General features: G+C 43.6%; 1 protein-coding gene across 1 annotated transcript in view; it reads right to left on the bottom strand.

Moving 5' to 3' along the window:
- Positions 1 to 12256, bottom strand: part of DNMBP (dynamin binding protein) — a 59041-nt gene that overhangs the window by 31349 nt on the left and 15436 nt on the right. Inside the window, exons 2-4 of the mRNA XM_075257762.1 lie at positions 5345 to 5491; positions 3962 to 4084; positions 977 to 2989 (exon numbers count right to left, since the gene is read on the bottom strand). Of these exons, the coding sequence (XP_075113863.1) occupies positions 977 to 2989; positions 3962 to 4084; positions 5345 to 5489 (2281 nt within the window). The 5' untranslated portion in view covers positions 5490 to 5491. The remainder of the gene's footprint in view (positions 1 to 976; positions 2990 to 3961; positions 4085 to 5344; positions 5492 to 12256) is intronic.

The following is a 12256-nucleotide window of genomic DNA, read 5'->3' on the forward strand; positions in this document are numbered from 1 at the left end:
ATCCACAACCTGTCCCCTCCATATATCTCTGACCTAATCTCCCGCTACCTGCCCACACGTAACCTCAGATCCTCCAATGACCTCCTACTCCGCTCTGCCCTCATCCGCTCCTCACACAACCGTCTCCAAGACTTCTCCCGTGCATCCCCCATACTCTGGAACTCCTTACCACGACACATAAGACTGACCCCCACAATCACAGGCTTCAAGAAGGCCCTGAAGACTCCCCTATTCAGGAAGGCCTACAACCTCCAATAACACTATCACCGCACCGTCATCTGTACAGTCTCCCCCTCTCCTTCTGTCTCTACCCCCCTTCCCCCATAGATTGTAAGCCCTCGCGGGCAGGGCCCTCTACCCCACTGTGCCAGTCGGTCATTGTTAGTATTATATCTACCTGTATATTCTGTGTATTGTATGTAAACCCCAAATGTAAAGCACCATGGAATTAATATAATAATGTACTGAACACCATGGGATTAATATAATAATGTAAAGCACCATGGAATTAATATAATAATGTACAGCAACATGGGATTAATGGTGCTATATAAATAAATAATAATAATAATTATAATACATCAACGTAAACGGATAAGAAAGCGTGACAAGTATACAAGAATATACCAAGCAACACATCCAAATCTCTATATCTATAACATGATCATGGGGAGGAAACCACAAGACTACTGGCGAGACATCGACTAAATGCCAAAACAACCGTCAACGTCTACGAAGAACCGATCAAGAGATTAAGTGACTGGAAATATGGCCAACGTCTGCATGTACTGGTGTGTCAGCTGTTCCGCCATGCCAGTTCTGGCAAGCCAGTGTCGTGGTAAACGCAGCCGATATACGGATAATAGCCAGCCTTGAACATGATAAATGGGACATGAATATGAACTATTGGTGACAATATCGTATTCCATTACCCACCATCATCTTATCGTCTAGACTGACCCAAGATAGTCCTCACCTTTCAGCTGCTGTAGCTCCAGGTTCAAGCTTTCAATGTTTGAGTCACAAAAATCCAAATTCTCAATCGTCTCGGCTCTTGTCATCTCATCCTGGTCTTCATCCTCAAGCATCTGACAAAGCTCCTCACGAGTATTTCTGTACACTTCAAGTTCCCTTTCCACATCTTCTATCTTCAAGAGCAAAAACGGACAAGGCGAGTCTTGATCTACCAGTTCTAGGTCATCGGGGGCATCCATCGAATCTGGGATGTCTGATAGAAAGTTGTCATTGGGAACGGGGTCCTGTCTAGGAAGTGGTTTTGGAGATGGAGTGTTTCTTTGACTATTGGGTGGGGGTAGAGGCGCTGGTCTGGATGGTCGGAGAGCGAGCATGGGAGGACTACTTTCTACGTATTCATTTCTAGGTGGGTTCTGGTTCGGAGATAAATAAGAGGAGGAGGAACTGGATTTCGGAGATACATTATATCGAGAAGAATTTGACTTGGAAGATGAATTCGGTCTAGGGTGAGGACGCGGCGGCGGAGGTCTTAAAACTTTGAATTTTTCTGAAGATTTCTGATGTTTAGACAACTGTGGTGATCCCCGAATAATGTCAGTCTCAGAGTTGTAATCCAGTATAGAAAAATGTCGAGATACTTTATTGTTCCCATTCTTCCGAGGGTTGGAAAGACTCTTTTCGAATTGGGAAAGCTGCTCAGTAAGCTTGGAGTCCAAGTCAATTAAATCGGGTCCTGTATTGTCATTTGCAGGACTTTCCCGTCCTGTTGTCCACTGGTTTGACCAAGAACTTGATCTGTCACATTTTTCCTTGGAGTTAGTCTTTGGTTTTCTTCTATGATCCTCCACCCAATGTAGAATGTCTTGGAGTGGAAGACTGTTTTTTCTGTTTTTGTTTCTTGACCTTTCATTGATGGTGTCCTCAGCTGGGTAAATATCATCTGCTGTCATTAAAGACAATGATTTCTTCGAAGACCATTTTTCTTGAGCGCCATTGGATAAACAGGTTCTACCTTTTTTCTTGTCAACCTGTGTCGTCAACGTATTGTGCTCCTTAGGATCTTGCACCGGGGTTTGTGATGATGGAGGACTGTGCATCTTATTCTGCGGTCGAGGAGGTAGCTGAGGTTTTGTAGAAGAATTGTTGATGGTTTCGTTATGACTTTGTCTTGTTTCTTTGCTATTGTTCACATAGGTTTCTGGACTTTGCGTTTCTTGGGTTGTAGAGGAGGATGGTGGATTGTCTAGGTGGACGTCCCAATAATGTGGGTCTGTCCCACTGACTTCATGAGGAGAGGACATATCGAGATAATTCACAGGAGGATCTGAAATTGAATTGTCCAAATTTACTGGTTGTTCCTCGTGAGAAATTTTTTCCTTTGTCTCAATTTTCACAAATCTATAAGGAAAAATTCCCCTATTCCCATACAATTCACCCTCCAGCCATCCATCGTCCAGTGTCCTGATTATCCGAATTCGGTCTCCAACATCAAAGTCAAGTTCTCTCTTCTCCATAGCTTCGAATCTGTAGAGGGCAACAGCATACGTCCCCTCCGGTTCCTCAACGTCTATAATCTTATCACTATCCTGCTCATTGATCATTTCAGGTGACCTCTCAAGAACAAAGTCTTCCTGCTCTTCATCTGAAGGGAGTCCGTTATCAGGAACCCTCAAAGGATTCAAAAGCTCCACAAACCCTTCAGGGAAAATTCCTCGTCTTCCATTGAGTTCCCCCTCAAACCAACCAGGTTCCGGGATTCCAGTTATTATAATGATGTCTCCTTCTCGGAAGTCCAGCTCTTCGTCAAGCTGAGCAGAAAGACCCATTATGGCCTGTGCCTGGCCAATGGCATAACTGGGGAGTTCGACAGTCACATTTTGGCAAAGCTGACGGCTCCTGGATGATAGGAAGAATTCTTGTACGCAGGATAGTGGGAAGAAACCTCTTGCACCCCAACAGTTCCTACCCTGCAGCCAGCTAGATGCCAAGGATCCTTCCAGCACCACCAGGTCTCCTGAAAAAAATAAGGAAAAACAACACAAATTAAGGTAAATTAAGGAGAGTATATTTGGAGTTTTTATAACTCAGAGAGATTTGTATATCCGGGATAAATACTAGTGTCCTGTAAATGTCAGCTAAGAGCGCAGCCTACTGGTCATTTTGGTAAATGCATGTCTACTATGTGCAGGTTGTTTTTTTTTTTCTACAAATTTTTTACTTTACCTAAAGATCCAACCCAATATTTTCATATTTTAATTTTAGGGGCTGCCATTTATTACAAGTATATAGTAAAGGAGCTAAAAGTTACACATCCGGCTCAGACTCCACTAAACACCCATTGATGATTATTCCTGAGGACAAGCCACCAAATTTCATAATGTACATTGAAAGGGAACCTTTTACCACTTCCACAAATTCTAAATCTTTGCATCCTTTGATAGATGCTGTTTCGCTGATTCCGGCACAGTTGGAATTTTTTCTCTAGCCCGCACCGTTCCTGAGCAATCGGTGTTGTTAGTTTCAACAGTCAATATGCTAACTAGGCTCTCCTATTGTCAGGTGGGCAGTCTTTTCCAGCCCAGGACCACCCACCTGACAATAGGAGAGCCTAGTTTAGTATATTGGCTGTGGAAACTAACAACAACGATTGCTCAGGAATGGTAGGAGCTAGAGAAAAAATTCCAACTGTGTCGGAATCAGTGCAGCCTGTTAAAGGATGCAAAGCACTGGAGTTGGTAATGTTTAAGGCTCGATTCACCCTACTGTCAAGGTGGATCTACTTGCAAACAAATCTTGATGAATGCTGCTGACTTGTAATGGGGTATTTGAGGTTTTTGCTGGGTTTGACACCAAAGACAGTGCTGCAAACTGAGCACAACATCAGTGTGAACGGAGCCTTAGCAGTATCATTCCTAACAAATAATATAATAAACAAATATGAAATACAATTTACACACAAGTTACAGTGCGAACCTATTGTCATTACCTCTTTGGAGGCAAAGACCTCCAGGCTCATGAGAGGTAAAGTCACTAATGCAGACGTAGATCTTCTCTCCATGTTTCATAGTCGGGATTGTCAGCGCTTCCACAAAACTTACAGGAAACTGCCCTATAAAGATGGAGGGTACACATTTATTTAAAAAAAAACAAACAGCAACATGAACAAAAAACACCAAATTCTGAATCCCAGATATAGCCAGTCCTAGGGTCAGGCAAGGTGAATCAGCTTCCCCTGCTGAAGAGGGCGTCATGGTATATGTTTCTGTGCCCAATCTTTTATAGTAGTATTATCTATATAGCGCTTTTATTAGATAATTTTATGCACAGAGTAGTTAGATAGCAGTATTATTTGAGTACTGTATAGTGGGATTTTTGCGTTTTATGATCTTCACTTGCAGTCAGTGAATGTGAACTTTGTGTTTTTTATAAAGAAGCAAGAAACCTAAGCAAACCCAACTCCGCTCATGAATAAGCATTTGATACAATGTATTTAGTCTTGTGATATAATAGCCATCCTGAGCTCAGAGTTTGCTACACTGTATCTGTTCAGATTAAATGTATCCAGAGGATTACATACACTAATATCCGCAAGAATGTTCCCCATTGACTGACAGCAATCAGAGATCTTACAAATGGTGAAAAAGCGTAACCAGAAGGATATTAGAAAGTCAAAGAACTTCTCCTAATACTGTGAGTCAGCTTTAGTGGCACACAACCAGGAATCTGTGTATTTAACAGATCCCAATAGTCTCTGTGGTTCACATTTCGTTCTTCATCCTCAGTATTAAATATCTGCCATGAATAATTTAGTAACTGAGTCCGAGAAAAATTGTAAAGTGATTATTATTCCCATTATAGTTAGAATTCCAAAAAGGAAGTCTCAGTGCAGCACCTGGTGGTCAGCAGTGGTACTGCTTAGAAATAGATTGTAACCCAAATCTAGCTGAAATAGCTGGGGTTATATGCTCCAAGAAAGAAGCAAACCAATCCAATATAACTTAAAGGGGTTATGCCATGGAAAATATTTATCCCCTCTCCTATAGGTTGCTGAACATTGGGGGTCTGACCACTGTACTACCCCTATGTCACTCAGGGTGAGTCTGTATCCACCAGGGGTTCAGCTGCATGGAGAATGGGGTAAAACCCCTCAGGATCAGTGGCGGTCTCAGGATCAGACCCCTAGGGATAGACGATACATTTTTGGTGTGGCATAGCTCCCTCTAGAAAGCAAAATGCAAGTATAGTGCAAATATGAAATCCTGCTGTACAGACCCCCCCCCCCCTCCCCCCCCCCCCTCCAAGAGTAAGTGTATGAAAGATTTACAGCTGGGACACGAAATATGAAGCTATGAGCCACATTAGACAGTACCTGTGATCCCTTCTTTATTCCCCAATAGCCAAAATTCATCTATCACACTGAGAACTTCAATGACATCTCCAGCAAAGAGTGTCAGCTCCTCCGACACACTGGGGCAAAAGTCAAACATTGCACGAACCACCGAACCGGCCTCCATGTCTGCAGAGACAAAACAAAGATCCGTCAAATACATTGATACATTGTATGGAGAGGAGACCATCATCACGACATGGCTACCCTACATATTTAAAAAGAAATCATGTTTACATAGAGGCTTGGGGGTCTGACTATATATATAAGGGTCGGGGGTCTTGATTAAAACTTAGGGTGCTGGCCTGGGGTCTGATAGAATTTGGGGGGATTACATTTAATTGTATGGTTTCATATGATTTATGTGAACAGGATAGAGGACTGTATATGGAAGTGATATAGCAGCACTATTTATGTCTGGGGCTATGTTCATGTCCATTGTTCTGATCCATCGTAGGACCATAATAATGGACAGGTGAACTGCTAAAATAGCAGATACATACAGAGCCTGATGGACCTCAATAACAAGAATGGTGACTTTGTTATCATCGGCTGATATCAGCCCTCTTATGAATATTCTGACCCAGGTGTGAACATAGACTTACTGCCAAAGCAAATTGTAACTGCAGTCCATTATTATTTACATTATAAGAGTATATAGTCGGGTGTTTGGTAGGTATACGGAATCTTTGCCCCAGGTGAGAAAAGCCCAATTACAGCAGGTAACATTAGGGGGTCGGCAGCAGTAGGTTATTTTTCCAGGAAACACTCTCATTACCAAGTGCAGGATTGTGGCAAGGTCGGGGTTAAGTTTACATAAAAGGTGCCAAGTGATGGCACTTTATCAGTATACGGACACTGTATACACAGTATGCTATTCTTATACAGAGCAGGTGGGAATAAATCACATGTAGAAAGCCAGAGCTGGAGGTCGGCGGAATCTCAGGAAGGAAATAGCTGGTGGGGCTGTCAGGATACATTTTCCTCTCCAAACTCATCAGCCAATAAGAGGTACATGACAGGGTTAATTGTAGTGAGCAGAAGTCTATGGTAATACATAGGGTAAGATAAATAGAACTGCAAACTAATAAGAAAATATTATTATTATTTATTATTATTATTATTATTATTACAGCCGACACAATACACTGATACATTGTTCCAAATCCTGGGGCCAAATCCTTTGCCTTTCACTTGCAGATCTGCACAATTTTTTTTACAACCTCATTTTTATAAGATTAACTAGTTCTGGGGCCCCTCTTACAAAGGGCCCTGAAGTTACCATATTTTAGGTTTGTCTGTGGAACCCTCTGGGGCCCTTAGTACATTCCATATACCCAATAGTTCTCGCTTTTTCACTTATACGAAGTGTTGACTGAAAAACAGTCACTGCGCTGCTGATATATTTTGCTCACAGAGGATATGAGGTATAAGAGAACATTTCCATTCACTGACAGCAAACAGGGATCTTAGAAGCAATGTGCGAGTCAATCCAGCAATTCACAAGAGGAAAATACTTTATGATTCTGGTGACAGTAACCTATGTATCTGCAGGGCTGGGGTGATATGCTGGTTCTGGTGACAGTAACCTATCTATCTGGAGGGCTGGGGTGATATGCTGGTTCTGGTGACAGTAACCTATCTATCTGCAGGGCTGGGGTGATATGCTGGTTCTGGTGACAGTAACCTATCTATCTGCAGGGCTGGGGTGATATGCTGGTTCTGGTGACACTAACCTATCTATCTGCAGGGCTGGGGTCATACGTTGGTTCTGGTGACACTAACCTATCTATCTGCAGGGCTGGGGTGATACGCTGGTTCTGGTGACACTAACCTATCTATCTGCAGGACTGGGGTGATATGCTGGTTCTGGTGACACTAACCTATCTATCTGCAGGGCTGGGGTGATATGCTGGTTCTGGTGATAGTAACCTATCTATCTGCAGGGCTGGGGTGATATGCTGGTTCTGGTGACACTAACCTATCTATCTGCAGGGCTGGGGTGATATATTGGGGTCTGGTGACAGTAACCTATCTATCTGCAGGGCTGGGGTGATATGCTGGTTCTGGTGACACTAACCTATCTATCTGCAGGGCTGGGGTGATATGCTGGTTCTGGTGACACTAACCTATGTATCTGCAGGACTGGGGTGATATGCTGTTCTGGTGACAGTAACCTATCTATCTGCAGGGCTGGGGTGATATGCTGGTTCTGGTGACACTAACCTATGTATCTGCAGGACTGGGGTGATATGCTGTTCTGGTGACACACTCCCTGTAAGGCTTGGTCTCGGCTCTGCCCAGTACATCCAGCAGGAGAAGCAGCTGCCATCTTCTCTAGTGTACATTTTAGCAGCTCATATTCCTCTAGTAAATTAAGTAATGAGTAATTATAAAGTAAGACTCCACCTATAATATTAGAGAATTGCATAACTTTTCTGTGTCAGCCTTGCATGTGCAATTCCCAATAGTCCGGCAATCATGATTCATTACCAGAATATTCCAGCGTGGAAGACAGAATGATCCTGATATAGCGTGAAGGTTGAACTTGTATATACTGAGCCCAAAGCAAAATGTGTCCCAGGGGCCCCCAATGTCCTATGAGATGTAAGTAAACACCAGTGGGGTGGGGGGGACTCATGGTGGAGCCAAAGCGGTGGGTGTTATGGCTACATCTATACCACATATAGTGATGCCTCTGTCCCATAACCTCATATTAGGGAGTTGCTAGTCATACATTTGCCCAATAACATGGATCTAATGAGGTCCGTGTGGTTTCCGCACAAAAAATGCGCAGAGTACAGTGTAGCTCGCAGGACTTTTGTCTCCGCAAGTTTTTATGCAGAGAGGGGAATGGAATGGCCCGAACGAGATTGTACTGGGCCTAAGACTGCAAAGCTGATTTTCTTCGAGTCTACCAAAGTGATGTGCTCTGAATATATTCGGGGGAGGGGATAGACAGCCGAATAGATCAGATTCACTGTTTATTTACTGGTGGTGTTTTTTTGCAAAAATTCTTATTCTAGAAGAAACAGCCGCGGATTGATATATAACAGATGTCGCCTTCTATATAGAGCCTCACAGGCCGCAGTGTCGTACATAAGCATGTCTGTGAGGGGGAGGGGAAAGAAAACATACAAATAGAACGAAACCCTACAATGAACTTTCACTCTCCATCGGGCACAGGAGGCCTCTGATGACATGGAGGAAGCAGGCAGAGGTGTGCGAGCTGCTACAGATGTGCTGGCATAGTCCAGAGGGTTGTCATGTAGTCAGAAGAAAGGGGGGAGGGCTATAAAAGAAATATTCTCTACTTGCCAATTTTTCTAACAATTTCAGATAATACCGCCACATAATGCCACCATATATTGGGATGCTGTATTGCATGTTTCTAGAGAAGAATACAAAAACCCTAGCACAAAAATCTACAGCCATCCTTCACTGGGCCTGAGCTGGCTGATAACAGGGAACAATATATAAGATGTGTTCTATACAATAAACAGCCAGCCTGCACACAAACTCTGACAATGTATCATTCACGGCGCACAAAATGAGGACTCCGTTTTCTACAAATTTTTTATTACACACCCAATCTGAACCGTCTGCCAAAAAAGAACTGAGCCGATGACCCAACGCGTTTTCCTGCCAACCCTCCTCATCCACCACATGTGGCAGAACTTGGACTGAACTGGGTGTTTAGAAATGACACAGATGTGGGGAGCGGAGCGGGTCATCATAACAAAATCACAGCTGGGAGGTGCTGCCCCCTGGAGAACGATCAGAGCCAGATACCACGGAGGACGTCCTGGCTCCAACCTTAAACATGGCAAGAGGATAAAGGGAGGAAACGCATATAATAAAGGTTATTACAAGGATCCTTGTGGGTCTAGCTGCTTAGAAAGCGGAATGCTGGATCCCCTCTTAAGGAAAGGTAGCAAATGAGGAATGGGGATGAATGTCCTAACGTGAGAAATCCCTTACAAGATCAGGAAAACAGGTTCCCCATGTGAATGGAGTGGTGGTGCATGTACTCGACTGCGGCTCCATTCACCTCTATGGAATATAACGTCTCAGAAGTCCTATAGACGTAAATGGAGAGCCGATGTCCAAGAATTCACATAGTACAGCCATGATCATCTTCCTTCTGATTCTTCTGGAGCAGAGTTGTCCATCACAGATCTGGTTAAAAGTGGCCGAGCAGGGGAAATGTTGATGGGTATATGAGGAATAATATCCTTAAAGAAAGCCATGTATCTTAGGCTAGGGTCATACCCTGGAGGACAAAAACCATCATTCATGTTGCAATGGACCATGCCTGATCTTCCACTCCAGAGAAGACTTACAGCACCCCATACACAATTTAAAGGGTCTTCTGGTCCCACTAAAATCCCATACTCAGTCTATAGTCGCATAAAACACATTACTCATGTCTCTTATGGGACTATGGACTAATATTAGTCATGTAATAAGAATTTGCAGTTCACATGGATTATGCAATTTCTTCTCTTAGCCAAATGGGAAATTCCCGCATCTCTGCCAACACTACACAGTGTCCTGATCCGGACAAACCTGCAGCGCGCTCATGGCTGGAAAGAATTCGGACAACATGAAGCCTTTGGAGTTTTATTTTCCAGACTCATCACTTTCTGCAGATAGATGTAGCAGGCAATGACGTCTGATAACAAGCGGGTCTACAAGCTGTTGCATATCTACCGAAACCTCACGTAATACCAGGCTTGTTCCTATAAATCTTCAGCTGTGTTAATTTTGCAATATTTAAAGGGGCGGTCTGGATCAACAAGCCATATTAAAGAACTATTTTAATAGATGGGGTTTTCTATTCCTCTATTAGTCAGAGGCAAAATCGGCAAAGACACCATTTCACTGTAGGACCCAGTGCGGTAGCGACGTTTATAATGGAACGATGTAATGCTTCATTTTCCCTATGGAGGCGCTGCAGAAAATCTGGACATTTGCTCCAAAGCTCCCCCACTGAATACAGGGCTCTCTTTTGACAAAAAGTTAGAAAAAACACTGTACGGATCATGATTGTGTGAATATAGTCTAACCTCAGGGGAACAAACCCCTTATAGGGCCTAGAGGTCCCATAGACGTCTCTGCCCCACTGTTATGGCCACTCCCCAAGTCCAACCCTATCTAAATTTTCCATCAATTTTAGGCTTCAGGAATGGATTTTCCATCAGTTCTCAGTGACATATTTACCCGCGACTGACCTCAATGTCCCAGATCAGTAACACAAGAATGGGAAACACCAGCTGAGACGCGACATCTGAAGGACGGCTTTATTTACAGGAGAAGAACTGACAGAAACACAAAACTTCCGTCCAAGAACGAGATTTCCTGGAGATAAAAGCTTCAGGCCGCAATTTATTCAGTGGGGCAAAAATAGTTAGTCGCGGCCAAAAACGTAAAAAAATGGAGGAGGATTATGAAACTACAGGACGCAAAAGAAAGCGGTAGAAACCAATCACAGCGCAGCTTTCATTTCATACTGTGGTCTTAAGAATTGAAAGCTGCGCTGTGTTCGTTGCTAAGGCCAACAAGGAGAGTTTGTATTGTAGGCCGAGACCAGATCGTACAAACATATTTTCCTGAAAGACGCTGTGGCAAAAAGTACCAAAATTGGGTCATTTTTTTGTGGGACTCGGCCTTTAGACACCTCTCATACATTGGCACCTTTGGCTTTGCTTCTCTATGAGAATTATTACCAGACACGAGCCCCCTGATCTGCCATGTTCGATTTAGGCCCATAGACATACATTTATGAATACACATACTTGCCGATACTGCAAGGACTTCCACTGGAACAAGCCCTAGGGCACCACTGGACTGAACAGCGATGGGAGACACCAGAGTACTTGGGACAGATGAATTTTTTTTTTTGTTTTTTTCACATTTCCCAGCCACCCTCTTTAAGTCTCACCCCTATACATGCCTCCAGCCCAACCAAAGGTCCTAGAACAACCCAAACGTACGAGTGACATATAAAACAATACCCTACTTGTCCAATGTCCCGAAATTTTAGAGAGAGCAGTTAGGTATCTGAGTGCAACACATCTACATTCACTGGTGGGGGTCCCAGAGATCAGGACGTATCCTAGTATACAGGGATATACGCTGTTTGTTACAATTCCATAGTCCAGCATATTATTCTGCACCACAATGGTGCACATGTATCATAGTCACAATGTCAATTCACTGAAGCACCGGCGGGCATGGCGCCGCACCAGAATCTCGTCATACCCAATTAAATACAGTAAGAGAGCGATTCATAGGCACAATTCATGTCAGGTCTCATCGAAGAAGCTCATTCTCCTGACCACAAGCACATTCCAGAGACATAAACCACACGCCAGCTGCAGCACATACATCTACCATAACCTGAGGGATCGCTGCAATGCTCGAATCCTGCCACATTGTCTGTATTACGACCGCACGGCCCGGACCACCTGTAGTTCAAGTGAACCAAACATAGACCACCATATCGATCATTGATCGTCCACGTTGCAATTGTAGGGATCTGGATTTTGTGGATGTAACATAGACTCAAATGTGGCAGCACATATGTGCCTTAAAGGGATTGTCCAGCCCCAAATCGAAACACCACATAAGTTGCATAAATGAGTATACTATATACACAGACTGGATAAGTAAACACATATCCCATAGTCATGCGCAGTATTACCCTGAAACCTGACACAGATCCAGCGCACGGTTTACCAAACTTATCGTCTACCATGAACAAAGAGTCGATGAATTATTTACAGGTCACAAAGGCCTAATGTTAGAGGTGAGAAGGCCGCAGCCTCCTGCCTGGCAACCAGAAACGGGATACCGGCTCCAAACACACAGTCTGGCTATGGGAACGTATCT

Source organism: Leptodactylus fuscus, chromosome 10, assembly GCF_031893055.1.
Source record: "Leptodactylus fuscus isolate aLepFus1 chromosome 10, aLepFus1.hap2, whole genome shotgun sequence".
Classification (NCBI taxonomy): Eukaryota; Metazoa; Chordata; class Amphibia; order Anura; family Leptodactylidae; genus Leptodactylus; species Leptodactylus fuscus.